The sequence below is a fragment of the Stegodyphus dumicola genome, chromosome 7 (assembly GCF_044657685.1).
Source record: "Stegodyphus dumicola isolate Sdum_Otavi_A_Nest chromosome 7, ASM4465768v1".
Classification (NCBI taxonomy): domain Eukaryota; kingdom Metazoa; phylum Arthropoda; class Arachnida; order Araneae; family Eresidae; genus Stegodyphus; species Stegodyphus dumicola.
The window spans coordinates 202270733-202289603 of record NC_140774.1 but is presented as its reverse complement, the minus strand read 5'-3'; the positions used below and the strand labels follow the sequence as shown (position 1 = coordinate 202289603).

Sequence of the window (18871 nt, the reverse complement as noted above, 5' to 3'; positions counted from 1 at the left end):
ATTGTCCCTACACACTGTTTCAAACAAACCTTCTCTTCAAATTAAGACAACTGAATGATCACAAGCAAAGAAAGAGTTTAAAATGCAAGTCAAAATTAAAAGTTATAATTAAACTTATCTTACACATAACCATATATATAGTTACAGTGCAATAAATATTTGTGCCCTCCCCAATATTGTCCATGCACCCCAAATTAATTTTAATTTGCCATATACCCTCTCAGAAGTCATAATGACTCCTGGAGGTCCACAGGAACCACTGGTCTAGACGCATTAATATCACAGACAGTAAAAGTGTCAAAGTGCTGAAAATATTTGCCTGCAAACCAACCTACCCATAATTTTCTCCACACAAAATCCATACTCCTGTTAAGTCGCTTCTAGGATTTGTGAATCAGAGCTAAGCGATGGAAAATATTAAAATGATAATTCCAAAAATTCCTGAATGTTAATTTTGAATGTTATGGTTATCTCAAAATACCTTGGAAATCATGTGTTGTCATTTTGAGTGTTCATAACTCAAGTGTTCGTCACCCAAAGCATTTTTTTTTACCAGATAATTTGTACATGAACCAAAGAGAGGCATTTGTGATCCGAAGTTCCACTGTACTTAGTAAGTCATTTCAAATAATAACACAAAACGGGTAGTTACATAATAATTAGTCATTTTATAAGATTGATTTATCAATTTATAATCTGGGACGGCAATGGTCAACCTTTTTCCTTTTGTGTACCCCTTAATAAGACTCTTACTAAAGTGTACCTTTAAGACCCCTTTCACCATCAAATATTTGCAAAATATATCTTAGAATATTATCTTGCAACATAAAAACAAACTGCAAAGCATAAAGTCAGAAAAATATAAGCTATTTTTTTTTTTTTTTTTCTTTTTCAGAGAATCATAATTATGATGCTTTTGAAAGAGATCTTTGAAAATATCTGAAATGTATTTGTCCTTTTCAAGTAATGTTTAAATATCTCTTGGAGGCATAGTTTGTGCATAGAATTGGTTTCTTCAGTCGCTTTAGAAGTAGTTATGGAACTATTTGGCAAACCTAAGCTGAATTTATTTCAGTAGAAAAATACTAGTTAGTTATTAAAGTCCTTGAATATCATTACGAAATTTCAAGCTTTACTGAAATAGAAGGTCTCCAAAAAGTTGCTTGGTGCAAATGCAAAATCAGAATAATTATTCACAAGCAGTTTCTGCTCTGTGCAAAGATTTATATTAGCTATTTTATACAATATTACATAACCAAACATTAACCCTACCATTTAGCAACTTTAAAAGAATATAAAACTCCACATTCAGTTCCACATCGCAATTTAAAAGAAAGTTACATAATTGTCTTGAAGGTTCACTAAATACTGAAAATCCAATTAATTGGTTCCCAATCTCTGTGCATGTTATGTTGTGGCACAGTAGGGGAGAGAGTAGCTATATATGTGAATATTATAAGTAATCAAGGTATTTGACAATATAGATAATTATAATTGATTACATCCCCTCTGAACACATTTCGCTCAATCACGTAAAAATATCCAAAATTTCTTTTCTTTTTTGTTTCCATTTGTTATTTTTGGTGTACCCCTCTTCCTAAGTGATTATGTAACCCTAAGTTTATGCATACTACAAGTTGGGAATTACTGATCTAGGACAAAGCAATGCACTTTTGACTAATCAGGATCAAAAACAATAGCTTTGAACAAAAAATATTTTGCTCATTTTTGACAAAAAAAATACAGTTTTGGAATAAAATAATGCAGTTTGGATTAATTTGGGAGAAAATCAAGTTTTGGCTACATTGGATCAAAAAATAAATTTAAAAAAAAAATCTGAAAGGTTTCAGATTTTAAATTATGTCCATAGGGGCTTTTTTTTACATTTTGTGTGTTACCTTTATTTATTAAATATCATGTTCTTTGCACTTAAACCATAAAATTCAGTTCAAGAGCAATATCGCGAAATAATTTTAAATTGAGCATATCATTATAATTTCCGATACGCACTCTCATGCAGAAATGTTTTTTCTGTACAACGTTGCCATTGCTCGCTTTGAAATCCTCGAGTTTGTTAATCAAAAATTTGTTAAAGTTTTACAAAATATAAATACAAATTCCATATTTGCAGTAGGATTACATCATTCAAAATTGGATGGCTCTAGGTACCGTTGTTTTATCACAATGCGAGAAATATACATACATTTTTTGCAGATTCTTCATTGTTTAATTTCTTCTAAGATAATACAGGGCGATAATGTTTGGTGGCAACCATTGGAAAAGTCAAATGGACATTCAGATTGATTTAACACAAAATCGCAAAACGAAAACAATAGTCCTTCAGGGACAAAGCCCCTTTGGACTAATAAAGAATTCAGAATAACGGCTAATTTTGAATAATTACACTAATTCTATTTTATTTATGAAATAACTTTTTTGTGTAATTATACAAAAATATAGAGATAAACTGATAAATAAAATACATAAAAGTTATGAATACTTTAGACAAACTCGGATGGATCAAAATTATTTTCATGAAAACTTTTATTATCAGTTAAACTTCCAAATGTTTAAATAAAATAAAGTATAAAAAATATTTTTTTACCTGCAAATATTCTGCATACTGACCAACAGCATACAGAGCAGCATTTCGAACAATAGCGTTCTGATCTTTTATACCACGACAAATAACGTGAATGAAACTTTGCAAATACCTAACACATGAAAAAAATTGCAAACAATTATGTAACATATAACACAAAAGAGGTTCTATAAAAGACAAAATATGACAAAAGTTATAAATTTGAGTATTAAAAGCAAACATGCCTTATAAAGCGGGGGAAGGGGAAATTAATGGCAAAATGACAAGTAATGTTCAAAATTAAGTATTTAAAGAAATGGGACTTACTTGTTTCTAATAAATTCAGAACAACCTTCAGCTATAACAGAAATTGCTAAATAGGCTGCCTTTTTACAAAGTGGATTTTGACTTTCCAGAGCTGGTTCTAAATGGTGCATCTGAAATATTATACAGAAAATAATATTTTAATCCTTTTTTAAAATTAAGAATTTTCCATTATTTCTCAATGTGAAAAATTCTTTAATCTGAATCTAATGTGTCTAATCTAAATTTCAAGTCAATTAAGCCTTTATTGTATTCAGAACATAATTTTTCACCTAAAATTTAATTTATTAATTGTGATTTAAATCGTTAACTATTGACTATCCTAGGTTGTGACATAGACAATTTAAAAATGGTTAACTGCTTGAAATTGTCATATCCTACATCATTTGTTTACATTATCAACTCCACAGTCAATAATACGCATTAATAAACTTGATAGCCTCTTGCAGCCTGAAGGCTACCACTGGTATATAAACAGTTGCCATAAGGCTTAAGTAAAAATTTTCTTAAAATTTAGAAACAACATACAGGGAAGGGGAAAAAGCAGCTTACCAGTAGTGGAATAAACTTGCCTGGAGGCAACTGCAATGCCATAACATCAATTGCCTAAAATTAAACAAGAATTTAAAAAAAAAAAAAAAAAAAAAAAAAAGATAGTTTCTATTATACAACAGCACACAAAACAATTTTCTATAGGAAGATATATGTGCCAACCTGACATTTCCATTAAAGAAACATACTTTCATCACTTGCTCATTTCAACTATATTAATTTTTTCTAATACACCTCTTATGTTAATTATTTTAACATACAAATAGAATAGGAAACTGTAAAAATAATTCTAAGATATAAGAGCACCATAATTAATTTAACAACTGCCAATAACTGGCATGTACATCTTTCAGCAGAAAACGTTTTGGCACATGTTGTTCTATATGGGAAAAGACTTAGGAATTCTGAATGTTTCATAAAGATTAAATATTCAAATACAGTTTCAAAATGCTACAGCAGAACAGATATAATGATGGAATCTCATTTTTTGTTCCCCATTCAAACCAGTTTCCCTCATAAAAAAATTAAGGTAATTTATAAATCAGGCAGAATTCAATGAAGTACAAATAATTTTAGCGGAATCCTTTATACATTCTAACAGAATTAGAATGCAGGCATTTTAAGGGAAAGAATAATTATATTAAAACTTTAGATACTATTCTGTTTTGAGGGCCATAAAAAATTGCAGCGAAAATGTTTGCACAAAAGCGCCAAATCTAGCAAACGTGCCCATTTAACAGAGTGCCAAATCTAGCGTACGCGCTGATTTCAGATTGCGTAAGTTTATATAGTTCTATATTTCTTAAAATGACATTGAAATACTAGTTTAATTTTTAAATACTTTTTGATTTTAAATTCTTTTTTGATATCCTATGGATTTAACAATTGCCCATGATGAAAAGTCGGCAATAAAATTTTGGGTAAAGTGCAGAATCATGCACTGCTTGACGCGTTTTTAAGAACTGCACATACTCGGCATGTGCACATCGACCTATTTTCATTTAAAAAAAAAATTCTAGAATTGCACAAAAATGGCACTGTGCACACCCTTGACATTATCTATGTACACATTGACCTATTTTCACTTAAAAAATAAAAGAAAATTGACAAAAGTCCAACTGTCTTTACCCTTGTACAAAGCGGCGAACAAATAAGTGAACGATTCTGCTTTTTACCGAGAATATTTTCAAAGGAAAGGCATCATTCATTATAGAAAATTATGTTTGAACAACCAACAAGATGAAATTATGCTTTAGCGATAAGTCGGTAGCGAAATAGCGATGCAGGCATCCATTCAGTAATGTTTAGCAATTTTTATATAAATTATGATAGTGATCTGAAATAGTTATTTAGTCTTATGCTTCCATTCAGTCATGTTTAGCCTTTTTCATATAAATTATAATAATAAAAAAGTATTATATGAAATTAACCTTTCATTTAGATTAAAACATTAATCTTAGATACAGTCAAAAGTCGTTAATCCGGACTCGTCGGGACTTCGGCGATTCCGGATTATAGATCATCAGTTTAAATCTCGTAAGATGGCATGCAGAAATTCTAAAATTAAAAATATGAAACCGTAATTTATGAAATAAAGAACAATTATGATCTAAAGGGTATCAAAATTTGCAAAAAGAAAAAGCTTAATATTTATTTGTTTACTTTATTAAACATTTCTTTCAATGTAAGTTGTTTAAGTTTTGCTTCGTTTCATGTGATAATACTTTCTCTTTAATTCTATTAAACAGACATAATTTCTTGTTCAGTTACAAAGTTCCACCATTCAAGTCCTATAATTGCTGTGTCAAGAACACCGACTAATTTGTCAATCGAAATTTTTTTGTTTTCAATAACCTCTGTCACTTTTCTTCGCTATCGGAAGCGAATTATAATGACGAGGAACTTGTTTTAAATCATATCAAAGACGGAGCATATCGAGATGAAATACTACATTTGGTAAGGAATTATAAGCCAAATAAAATAAAAACATCTGTGCTGAAGATAAGGATAGTGCTGACAAATCAACTTCCAATTCATTAGGCGCCCGCCGCCGAGCAGCGTGAAATTGATAAACAGATTTTGGATTTCAAAACATACTTTCGCTTTAGATCCTTTACATATTAACAAATATATATAGGAAATTCTATTTGATATAATCGAAAGTTTAAGCTTACTTTTATAAAATTGCTCTTACAGTCTGCAAAAAATAATAAGCCGGATGCAATTCGAAAATTAAGGAACAACGCAATCTTCAACATTAACTGAAATACATAATTAGATAATTTTAGCTTATACGTCCATTATACATAAAATGTGCACGCGAAAACGTATTCTGCACTTGCGCACACTCATATGCGCAGTCGTAAAAGGTCTTACGCGCACGCGTGAACGCCTCTGTGCATGTGTCAACGTGACGCATGCGCAGAAAGTTTAGTTTTGATGTCCGGATTATAGATCATTCCGAAATATGGGTGTCCGAATTAACAACTTTTGACTGTAGTTATTTACTATTATACTTCCTTTCTTGCCACAATTATTAGGGTTGCCACATTTATTTTTAGCAGCATTGGTATCAACAACAGTTTGGCGATTTTTTACGGCCCTCGAAACTAAATAGTACCAAACTTTATTTATTACTTATGTTGAAAATAAACAGTATATTACTCTTAATATTATTTGTTTAGCAAAATCAACCCAAAAAAATCAAAAGAATGTTTCAGCATTCCACAAATTTCTGCTTATAAAACAAGAATTTTTAAAAATTCCTTGCCACTGACGTTTGGTGATTAGCTATATAAAAATTCAAAATGACTGAGAATAAAATGATCACAAAAATGAATTATTAGAATTTATTAATAGTTGAATTTAAAATATATTTTTCATGTAGAAATCGGGAATTTTTAGCAAATTTTGTGCTACGAAAGTTTGTGGGTTGGCTTGCATATGAATTCAAAATTATTGAAATGTTAACTTACATTTCTTACTGGTTATTTGCATCCATACAAAAACTTGCGACTAGTTGTGACTTTGTGAATTGGGGAAAAGCATTTATATGGCCATCTTCATGGCCTATACATTCTTTTCAATTAATAAATAATAATAAAAAGCATTTTTTAAGAAATTTAATGAGGAAATCTTTGAGGCAGATTTTCATATTCTTACAGCCAATGAATACTTTCAGCGAAATAAGTTATTATTGTAGTTCGACCGTCTCAAGCGCAACCCTGGTTGGCATTCTACCACTGGCACATAGACTCGTCCAAAAGAGGCAAGTATTACTTGCTGCGACATGAAAGGTCTTCTCTTCTCCGGAAAGAGCTATGCTGGAGGGAAAGAAAGTCCCCATCTTTCCTCCCTGTTTCGAGAATAATTCGGTCCAAATGGCGCATGCGTGTTTGCACCACAACAGTTTCATAACATATTGAAAACAGGTGGCGCGGATAAGCAGAAAATACCAAAATTGCTAACAAATAACTTGATTACAAAAATAAATAATTGAAAAAATAATCAAAATTGAAATTAGTTAAAACATACTTTTATTTTTTTTAAAACCCTAACAGACACTGACCAAACTTTTCAATAACACAATACGACTCAGAAATTTCAAGCCATTCTCAAAAATTTCTTTCCTAAGGCGAATGGCATCAGCTTTCATTTCACCATTAACATTGTCATCCACCTAATAGATAATACCATCTACAATTCTGTCCATAACCACTGCCTTTCTATTTTTATTTTTTTAACAATCAACTGATCATTTTTAGTAGTTAAATGGATCAGATCTATTATATACTTATGTATTATTGCAACCACTTCAGTAGAAGTCGCCAAATTTTCACAATGTGCCAAACAACTCTGGCAAACATGCCCATAACCATCTTTCTGATAACCATGCTCATGACAATCCTTCAGTCAAGCAATGCCACCATTTTTAGTAAGCATTCTTTTTAGTTGTATTCCAAGTTCCAATGATTTTTACAAACAAATCATGATATTTTTTGCCTTAAGCTTAGTTCTAAAATATACACATTTTGGAATTTATGAGCAACGGAAGAAACTGCATTAAAATTCTTGCAGGAATACAGAATTTTGCTGAAAATTTTCTAAGGGGAACAATAAGGAAATGCATTTTCTAGACTACTGATATTGCTGAGGTTTCCACAAAGCCTCTGAAAAATTGACTTTGTGCAAAATTTTGCAGGCTTTGCAATTTTAGGTCTAGTTAAGTTGGATGGCCAATTATTTGAACTTTCAAACACAATTAGTTGAATACATAGAGCAACTTCAAATTAGCTTACAAAGAAATCTTCAATTTTGGCTGATGTTTTAGAACAAAAACCTACCTCTCAGCTTACATATTGTATTTGGAAATGTATATATTATATTTAATTATAAATTTAAAAAACAAAACAGCATAGAGATAACTGGGGGAAAAAAACATTACTGACAAACATACAAATAGTAATTTAGAAATTGATTTTGCAAGAAAACATAATAAGTGGAATTAAAGAGGGTAAAATACTTGTCCAGCAGCAGAGGGTAAGGTTTGCTCCAAATCATCATCGTCTTCATTATCATCATCAGCATCATTTGGACTGGGCAGACACATTAAAGGAAAAAATACTTCCAATATGGGCTGCACTAATCTCTGCTTCATTATTGCCTATGAATATCAAAAAAATGTAATGAAAACAATAAAAGAAAAAAATGCAAAATATTTATCAGCTTTATCAATCTGAAAAATAAAGCTATAAAGGGTATGACTCAAATATTTAAATATATCAAAATTAGATTAGTTATACCAAGTACAGGCTGAAAATAACCAATATTTTCTGCCAATGTTCCATTGCCTTTTAGCCACTTGGCGTTTAAAAAAATTCTCATATCAACACATCAAAACACATTCTTTCATTTTAGGATATTATAAGAAGTCTGTTGTCATTCCTTTCTTTCCATCGATTAACGGTACAACAGCATGCATTTTACAGAAATTCAATTTCTGGGTCGTTTTTTCTTCTGTCAATAAAATTCACAGTTCCAAACTTAACAGCCCATTCCAGATATGAATGTCTGAGGTATAATACACAATTTCTTGCCAATGTGGTTTAATTTACATTGGGTCAAATTAAGACAGCCTTAAAATTTCACGCAAAGGAACATGAGGCATATGTTAGGAGAAAAAAAAAAATACATAAATCCTCTGTTGTCCTTCCTGCCATAAATACTTTGGTTCCACTGATCAAACTATCACATTTTCCATTTTTGTTACAGCCAAAATTATTTAAAGAGCATCTCGTTGGAAAATTAAATTTTCTAGAAGCATTTCACATGTATAAAAACCTATAAGTTCTAGTTAACAATCCTAATTTCAATCTGCCTTTACCCTCAGCTTTTAAGGAAATTATTTCATATGTGTTTTCATTTTCATCAATAAATGGCCCCAATAGCAATAAAAATCCCCACTCAAGGGATCCGAGCACAGGCTTCTCTTTGTCATTTGCACATCTGCAGCTGAAGAAGCTCAATATTTAAACCTGACAGCAAACTTTTAATAGAATGCCACTTGGCACCGAAACCAGTCCCGCAAATTTAAGAATATAACATTGATTTTTGTTACCTTAACACCTCCAACAATCATTATTGTGTTATTTTAACTCGGATTAAGCATGGTTATTGATGCTGCATAATTGTGGTAAATTAATCTGATTACAATAAACAACACATGGGCTATCTTTTTAAGAGAAAAGATGCCTATGGAAATTTTTTGGGAGAAAGTAGCTCATAATCTCCACTGCATGTCAGAAAAAAAATGAAAACTTCCCTGCAGCCTGCTCTGTTGCTGGAATTTCAACCTGGACTTTACTAGCATTCAGCAGTCTCCTCCACTCACCCATGCTCCCAAGAAAAACTAAACCCAGTAGCGCAACAGCCCTAGTAGGCCATTGCCTGCAGTGCCCCAAAATCTGCTTTCTTGACCTTGGGCGCCGGAGTGCATCAGCATATGCCCAGGGCAAGTGGTCAGCTTGTCGCAGGACCTCCAGTGTTTAGTCGCCGTCCAAACTAATTTTATCGACCCACTCAAGGGATGAAAGACTGAATCAACATTGTTCGACCTGGGGATCCAACCCCGGACCTGTGGTGCAGCGGCGCGACGCGCTAGCTACTGCACCACCGGGCCTCATAACTGTGCTTAACAAGTTAAAAAAAATAATTATTATTAAAGATCAATGCAACAGCTTACCTTCTTTTTTAAACGAATCAAATATGCAACTGTGTTTACAGCTTTTACTCTGAACTCAGTATCAAACTTTTCAGTGGAAGCTATCTATAATTAGAAGATTCAAAAAAATATCAGTTATGAAACTACATATGGTGGTTCAATTTTCAAAGTAACAGCCATGCAATATTAAAATATTTGCATTATAGATAATTTCTTAAACAAGTAAGTTCCAAACACATTACAAAGCATAATACCTCAAGGCATAATTCAATTAGACTCTTAATATGAGGGGAGATGACCGAAACTTCAGATTCTATAAGTTCGTCAAATACTTCCAGAGATTCGCAAGCTTTTTCCTAAATGGAAAAAATTACTTATTTGCACGTATTTAAAATATATTTTAATTCTTTCGCAAATTCATAATTTTCAAGCATTATTTTTTCACTTAATAAAATTTACCAAATATGACGTGAATTTCTCAATTATGAAGTAAGGAAAAGGAAAAAGAAAAGAAAAAAAAGGGAAGAGAAATTCATAAATCATAAAGCAAATCTGTGACCCACCCAATATCTAAAAGTTTTTGTTAAGTGTAAAAGCTGTCATTATTTGCTGACTATTATCCACATAAAGAAATTTAAAAAATAATACAAAAACTGATACACGTAAGTTAGTTTAACTCTTTTCACCGTCTATTAGCAACATAACCATTATATAACCACTATTAGCAACACAGTATTTCATTTACTAGTTTTACTTTAACAGCAAAGCTCTATTTTTCTTTCTTACCTGATCATCAGAGGCTAAAAGTTTAATCATCATGATGATATTTGGCACCAAAGACTGAAACAAGTTCTACAAAAACAATAAGCAAAACTATAAAACAGGATAAAAGCATTTAAAATTCACTACAAAATATATGTTACTGTTTAAAAACAACTACACAAATTTCAAAATTTATTTTTAAATTGAAATTTCTTATAAAAATAAAACATTAATTGCAATTTTCAAACAAAAACTTTTGTTGGTAATATATCTATAGTTTTATTTGCTAAAAAAATTCCAAAGTCAGCAAATGGTTTACAATTTTAGTTTCATTATTCAAATTTACATAAGCAAAAATATTCCTTTATTACACTTCATTTAAAAGTATTATAAATAAAAATAATTAACTCGTATAATGGAGCTAGAATTTCTACGTACCAACTCTTCTGTTCCAATACTGCATACCATATGAGTTAATGCTCTATAGATTAAATAAATGAAATACAATGATATAAGAAAATCTAGAAAAATAAAGTAATACATAGCAAAAATTGAAAAATAGTCACAGTTTCATAAAAACACTTGCCTAATAGTATAATAAGGGATTTCAACACTGGATCGATCAGTCAGGGTTTTTTGAAAGAGACCAAGCAGACTTTTATAGTGAGGTTTAAGTTTTTGTCCTAAAGCTTTAGTGATTACACTCATGGAATATAGTCCAACCTATAAAAATAAGAGTCAATAAGTTTATCTACATTACAATTAAAAACTGGACATTATAAAAAAAAAGATATTACATGGAAATTTTAGTTAAAAGTATAAATAGGCAGCTAAGAGTAAATAAGAATAGAATACTGTATCCTAAGATGCTAGAGTTAACAAGTTTTCACTTTGCAACATTACTTATAACTTGATGACAATTCAATGTCAGCTGTCAAACTAAACAGAAAGGTGGAAATCATTTGTACTACATCCAGGTGAAAATTTATTCAGATTATAAATCTGCCTTTGGCATAAAAAGAAAAGGGGTGGTGTCAAAGGTACAAGATTTAATTTATCAGGCACATCAAGATAAATCGCACCAGAAACGAGTGAAGCCTTCCCAGCATTTCAAAATTAATACAAATTTTCTACATTCATTGTACAAAACACACACTGATAAGCAAAAATCCAGATCTTTATATGGTTCGTACACATTTCTGCACATAGAAATTAAGTACTTTAAGAACCATAAATGAAAAAAAAAAAATTAAGAACATATCGACAAATGGGAAATGAATAAATCAATTATCTATTCTCAAACTTTACACTCGTAATACCATTCTAGGAATAAAACTTACCTGTAAGTACAATGCATTATTATTACACATAATCTACTATTTAAAATAATTATAAAATAAATTCAAGAATAAAATCAAATTCATAAAATTTATGAATTAGCATCAAAATACAAAATTTTTTCAAACACTTGGTTTTACATTTATAATACTAGACCTATATTTTTTAAAGAAGATCAATGACATTTATGTTTTGCTAACAGTTAACCTTTATGTTATTTCTTTTTTTATGCCTCATCTCACATACTCTCTCAGTCCAGAGGTTTATGCAGATTTTATATCAAGTGGTATAAGTTAAAAGGAGAAGAAAATTCATAATGACATGATCGTAACAGAAGCATGGCTTTGTCACCACTGTTCCTTGCCTAGAAAGAAAGAGATCAGCTGATAATGTTGGGACAGTTAGCAAATATCGAAAATCAGTTGTGCTTTGTCCATCTAAGAGAGACATTGTCATAGCTTTGAGCAGAGCTGCTGGAGTTATAACTCAGTTGATATACAGTAAAGTTCCAATAAGCTATTGAGGCATCAGAAGTGATTTACTTTATATTTTGAGTCTCATTAGCTGTAAAGAATAACATTTCATATTAATTATTTTTAAATTTTACATTGTACCTTGCTTCTAAACCAAGGATTACTAGGGAAAGACAATAACTCACCTTAAAACATAGAGAGGACTTCTGAAGATGAGCAATCAATCAATTGCAAATAATTAAAATACGTAAGTTAACACTTAATTGCTATGGATTTACATTACTACTATTATTTTTTTTATTAAAAAAATATTTGATAAAAAAGCACTATTAAAATTCCAACCTAAGAATATTTTACAGATTAATTAACAGATTATTAAGAATTAAGAATATTTAACAGATAATTACACAAATAATTTATGATACTGATTCTAAAACACTACTAGGATTATACATTAAAAGCTACAAAAAATGCTTTAGCAATAACACAAAATATTTACGCATCTCTTAAATTTGAAAATTTACCATGTTTCAGTAAATTTATATGAATTTCTTCTCATTAGAATCTTTCTAACTTCTAATTGGTTCAGTCAATAAATCAATGTTCCGACTAGACTCTGCTTCATCTCAATTTTTCAATGTTGTTAATATTCTAAGAAGAACTATTTTCCTTCTTTTTATGTAATCAATATTTTTCTAAATAAATATTTTTCTAAGTAAGTATTTCATTTTAGAATTTTGAGATTTAATTGAAGATTTCTGTTTATTCTAAAACACTGAATGTATTCAGAATACATAGTAGAAACTGCTAATTTTATTTTGTCTTTAATAATATATGTATTGAGAAAACTATGAAATGATATGTCATCGGGAGCCATCACCAGAGCCAGTATAAATTTAGTGAAGCATTGAGCAACAAAATTTAGGGATGATAAAAAGTTTAGAATTTAGGACCCACAGAGACTACACTACAACACTGAATAGTGTATGGTGTTCTGTGACATAGTATAAGATGGATGTTTTAAACCACTGCTACCCCGTCTTATGATCGAGACTTTTTCATGAACCCATATATTAAATATAGAATACAGATAAAAATATAAATACTTTCCCATAAATAATACATTTCTTAGTTAAACAACAGACATATAAAATGAAGTAGCTTTTAGATTTGTCTCAAGTATTAATTAAGAAAAAAAAGTTTTAATGACATGGATATGCTTGTTTTTTGCTGCATAAAAAATTTAATCTTGGTGCAATATTTGATACTTCTAGTTAAAAGGTCTATAGATTTATCTTGGATTTAAATGGCAGGTGATTAATCTCACTACTGTTGATCAAAAGTGGCTTTTGAATTCAAGATAACTTTTTGAACTCAAAATTTAATGTTCAGTATTTGCAAAATTACTTTTCTAGTAATTTTGAAATCAAAGTAAGGACTCTTACTTTGATCAAGTAAGAAAGTAAGGAGGAGTAAGGATCAAAACCATATGCATTATTATATATATATACATCATTTATAATAGAAGTAGGAAATTAAAATGATAATCCATCAAATACATATTTGCCAATGAAACACTAGAAAATATTCCTCCAAAATGTTAATTTAATTATAAAGCAGCAGTCATAAAAAATAGAATTGTCAGATGAGTAAAATTAAGGGTCATTTGCCAATTTTGGCAACTGGCTTTTAATTTTTAAGAATCATAAATCATTCCCAAATTCCGAAGGACTTTCAAGGACCATACGAAGCCTGATCTTAGGATATCACACGCCAAACAATTTCCTACAGAAAGCTACATGTGCCATTATTAACGTATTCTTTCTACCATAATTTTAGTTCACTTACAGGAAATGCAAATGCTGGCCTGGCAAGCTTTACAGATATATATAGCTTAATGAAAAGAGCAGCTGTTACATTAAACCCAAACAGATTAGAAAAATTAAATAGATAAATAAATAAGAATGAATGCATGAAATGCAATCAATAATGTTATCCTAATTGCAGCTGACTAAATTTTACCAATACTAGTTCTTAACACCAACATTAAAAAAAAAAAAAAAAAAAAAAAAAAAAAAAAGGTTATTAAAAACGAAAAATGAGAACCTTCAAACCAATATTCATTCTGTAAAATTTTCCTTTGATGACGTCACCTTTCATTGCAGTGCCATTTCAAACCAGAAAATGAGTTTTCCAAACAACCAAACTTTCAATTTTGGATGATTCTTTCGTCTTGGAAGAATTTAATTGCAACTTTTGATCATTTGTCAACTGCCAAACAAATCCATATTCTTTTTGTCAACTGCAAAAAAATCCATTCGACTCATTCTTCAACGCAGAAAGAAAAATATCGGGGAGGCAAGTGGGGGGCTGAAGATATCAAAGGAAAAATTAATGAACTCTTCCCAATTATTCCTAATGACATTACTACATAGTTCTCCTGAGATGAAATAAACAAGTTACAACATTTGGCACTCTGGTAAACAATTACCTCTAGCTTCAGATTACCTAAAATTACTTTATCTCATTTTTTTTTTTTTTTTTTTCCTCCTCCTATGTTGATTGAAAAAGCTAACCTAAGAAATATACTTCTTATGTCTTGAAAAAATTAAACCAGAGGAAAGCCTGTTTTCTCATTAGAAGTATCAAGTTGACACATACACTTTTCTAGAGAAAACTGTTTGATGCATGTTGTCCTATTACAGAAAAGATATAAAAATCCAGTTCCTTTTTTTTTGGAGGGGGAAAGAATAGAAAAAATTCTTAACCTTTCACTAAACGAAGAAGCATAAGGTAAAGCAGAGGACAACTATACCAGTTATATTTCAAATAATACTTAGAACAAACTTCCATATACTTACCTCTCTATCAGTCACATTATTACTGCGAATACTCTGATTTAAGAGTTCCATTAATTCTGGCCACTTTCCATCAGATAGTTCATGTTTTGCAACTGCACCTATCAATTCAGCTATGGCATTCCTAACACTTTTCCTATTAAAAAGATATATATATATATATATAAGATAAAAATATATGTATATCAGCTTTATAATTTAATTTAGCAATAGCCTCTTAATTCCTTATTCTTAATTTGGGTACTTCCTCTCTGTATTCTAAAAGTAGTGCAGTACAAAATCCGATATCTGGAAGTCCAATACCCAGAATGATCTAAAATCTGAACCACTGGATTACCATCAATTTTATTTATTATTATTTTTTTAATATAGCTTTACGCTTGCAGATTTGATTTTTTTTTTAAACATGGAGAGTCCCAATTCTTAATTTTACTTCGACACTGATACCAACTTGGCAAATCATTATTTATTTATTTATTTATTTTTTTTTTTTTCTTTCATCACCACATGAATATGAACATTCCGCAGTTTCAGAAATGACTCATGCAACTGTGTCTAAACAGATTTTTTTATTATTATTACTATTTATTTATTAGTCCAAAGGGGCAATTTGCTCAGAACTATTAATTTCATTTTGACATTTTGCGTCCCTATAAATGTTGCTTCACTTTTCAAATTGTTGCCACCAAATATTATCGCCCTGTATTATATCCAAAGTAATTAAATAATGAAGAATCTGCATAAATGTATGTATGTTTCTCACACTGTGATAAAACAACGGTACCTAGAGCCATCAAATTTTGAATACAGTCAAAAGTCGTTAATCCGGACTCGTCGGGACTTCGGCGATTCCGGATTATCGATTTTTACGGATTATAGATCATCAGTTTAAATCTGGTAAGATGGCATGCAGAAATTATAAAATTAAAAATATGAAACCGTAATTTATGAAATAAAGAGCAATTATGATTTAAAGGGTATCAAAATTTACAAAAAGAAAAAGCTAAATATTTATTTGTTTACTTTATTAAACATTTTTTTCAATGTAAGTTGTCTAATTTGCTTCGTTTCATGTGATATTACTTTCTCTTTAATTCTATTAAACAGACATAATTTCTTCTTTAGTTACAAAGTTCCGCTGTTCAAGTCCTATAATTGCTGTGTCGAGAATACCGACTAATTTGTAAATCGAAATTTTTTCGTTTTCAATAACCCCTGAGTCACTTTCTTCACTATCGGAAGCGAATTATAATGACGAGGAACTTGATTTAAATCATATGAAAGACCTAGTACATCAAGATGAAATACTACATTTAGTAAAGAATTATAAGCCAAATAAAATAAAAACATGTGCCCTGAAGATAAGGATAGTGCTGACAGATCAACTTCCAATTCATTGCGCGCCGTGTCGTTTCCCTCCCCCTGCAGAGCAGTGTAAAATTGATAAACATATTTCGGAATGATTAGATAATAAAAAAAATATGCCTTTATCCATTTCTTGCAGCAATTCCACTTTCTGTTTAATGGACTTCGAAACATACTTTCGCTTTGTAGATCCTTTACATATTACTACATATATATCGGAAATTCTATTTGACACAATCGGAAGTTCAAGCTTACTTTTATAAAATTGCTCTAACAGTCTGCAAAAAATAATAAGCCGGATCCAATTCGAAGATTAAGGAACAACACAATCTGCAACATTAACTGAAATAGATAATTAGATAATTTTAGCTTATACCGTCCGTTATACATTAAACGCGCATGCGTAAACGTATTATGCGCAAGCGCACATGTACATTCGCAGCCGTAAAGGTTGTTGGAAAATATAACTTATTGTAAACCTTTTACTGCATCATCTCTCCTCCTTGAAATGTTTATTTAGTTTAGTTCTTATTTTAATGTGATATAGTAGTTACTTCTTTTTCTTACTGCCACTGTTTGCGTTGAGAACGGACTGTTTCAACCTAATTGAGATGCAAAAACGAAAGTGATGTTACATCATGTGGAAAGCCGATTCGTGCCGATAGCTGATTGGTTGCCGTGAGATGACGTCATGCCTACTTCTGCTAGAAGTTATCTCGCGTCGCTCCGGTTCAACCCTTCTAGTTCCTGCTTTCCTGGCACTTGGGTGTGTGGTTTCCAGCCCCTTCAGAAGGACGCATGCAGTCTGGTGAATAAAGTTCGATGGTTCCTGTTCACAAGATGACTGTTCCTGAATAAAGTTCCTTGGTACCTATCCACAAGATGATTGTTCCAGAATAAATTCCTTGGTTCCAGAGGCTACCATGTGAGTGACTGCCATGGGCGGCATCCATGTTCTTCAATGAAGGTGGCATTTAAAATATGTGAGCGGCGATTCCTCGTGTTCAACTAAGGCAAACTGAGTTAGGCCGGTTTTGAGTGCTTACAAGAACTTGATTTAAATTTTCAGGTGTTTTTCTCGACCATTGATCATGGACTTTTTGAATGTGTAGCCAACTTCATTTTGAGGCCACATAATTACTGTTTAGGACATTTTTGTTTGTATTGAATGCCAGTGTTTTTGAAGATTAGGTAAAAATATTATTTGATGAATGATTATTATATTATATTTTTCCTAAGACTCTGATATTGTTTAAATTTATTTTCTGTGTTTTTATTGTTTATTATATTGTTAATAAATTGGTTAAATTTGAAAATTTTTTTATTGTCTTCAATGTCTTCACAACATGGTATCTCAGAGAGCTTTTATTGCTACTACTGCTATATGTTTAATTTTATAAACTTTAAATTTTGCTTTAGCATCAAAGGTCTTACACGCACGCATAAACACCTATGTGCATGCATGAACATGATGCATGCACAGAAAGTTTTTAGCTTTGAGGTCCGGATTATGGGTGTCCGAATTAACGACTTTTGACTGTATTGAATGTTTCCACCCGAATATGGGCATCTGGAAGCCCAAATTTGAAATATGGTATTTGTTTTGTTATAGATTTTATATTTTGTAAAATTTTAATGAATTTTTAATTAAGAAACTCAAGAATGTCAAAGCTAACAATGACAACATTGTACAGAAAAAACATTTTTATCTCCAGCGCACGAGAATGTAAATCGGAAATTCTAAAGATATGCTCACTTAAAAATTATTTTGTGATATTGTTCTTGAACTGAGTTTCATGGTTTAAGTGCAAAGAACATGATATTTAATAAATAAAGGTAATACATAAAACATTAAAAAATGCCCCTTTGGATGTAATTTAAAATTTAAAACCTTTAATTTTTTTTTTTAATACAAATAGTAGTTTAAAAAAAAAGAGCATGGCAACCTTTTATAATGAAATAACACTTGGTGATGATTGTGGACATGCGAACTCTGCTGCGGAAGCGTCGAGTTTGTTGACAGAAAAAAAATTAATAGATTTCCTTATGCAAAAAAAATACATTTTGTACATGATAATCATAAACCAAAAGATTATGTTTGGTGCTGTTTGAATTGATGATAATTTTTTCCTTTCCAGATAAGCAAAAGATGGACGCTAGAGCCGGTGCGGCAGAATTTAAGAAGGCAAAATTTTTAGAACTTCGGGAGGTGCTTGGCAGCAGAATTTCGAGTTGAAAGATTGCACTGGACAGCAAAGTACCGGCTCTGGATAAGCCTCAAGTACATGTACGAATATATTTATCTGGGACTCGGATAAGATTTAAGCATGGGCAGGAAAGAGGGTTCAGTTAACAAATAACCAGTATAATACAAGCATAACTTAGCTTATGGCAGAAG

The 18871-nt window shown here is 30.9% G+C and overlaps 1 protein-coding gene across 1 annotated transcript in view; it reads right to left on the bottom strand.

Moving 5' to 3' along the window:
• LOC118198447 (importin-4-like) overlaps positions 1 to 18871 on the bottom strand; it is a 77897-nt gene that overhangs the window by 45791 nt on the left and 13235 nt on the right. The window contains exons 4-13 of the mRNA XM_035370125.2: positions 15112 to 15244; positions 11026 to 11162; positions 10878 to 10920; positions 10464 to 10529; positions 9932 to 10033; positions 9699 to 9782; positions 7980 to 8120; positions 3458 to 3511; positions 2909 to 3018; positions 2606 to 2714 (exon numbers count right to left, since the gene is read on the bottom strand). Of these exons, the coding sequence (XP_035226016.1) occupies positions 2606 to 2714; positions 2909 to 3018; positions 3458 to 3511; positions 7980 to 8120; positions 9699 to 9782; positions 9932 to 10033; positions 10464 to 10529; positions 10878 to 10920; positions 11026 to 11162; positions 15112 to 15244 (979 nt within the window). The remainder of the gene's footprint in view (positions 1 to 2605; positions 2715 to 2908; positions 3019 to 3457; positions 3512 to 7979; positions 8121 to 9698; positions 9783 to 9931; positions 10034 to 10463; positions 10530 to 10877; positions 10921 to 11025; positions 11163 to 15111; positions 15245 to 18871) is intronic.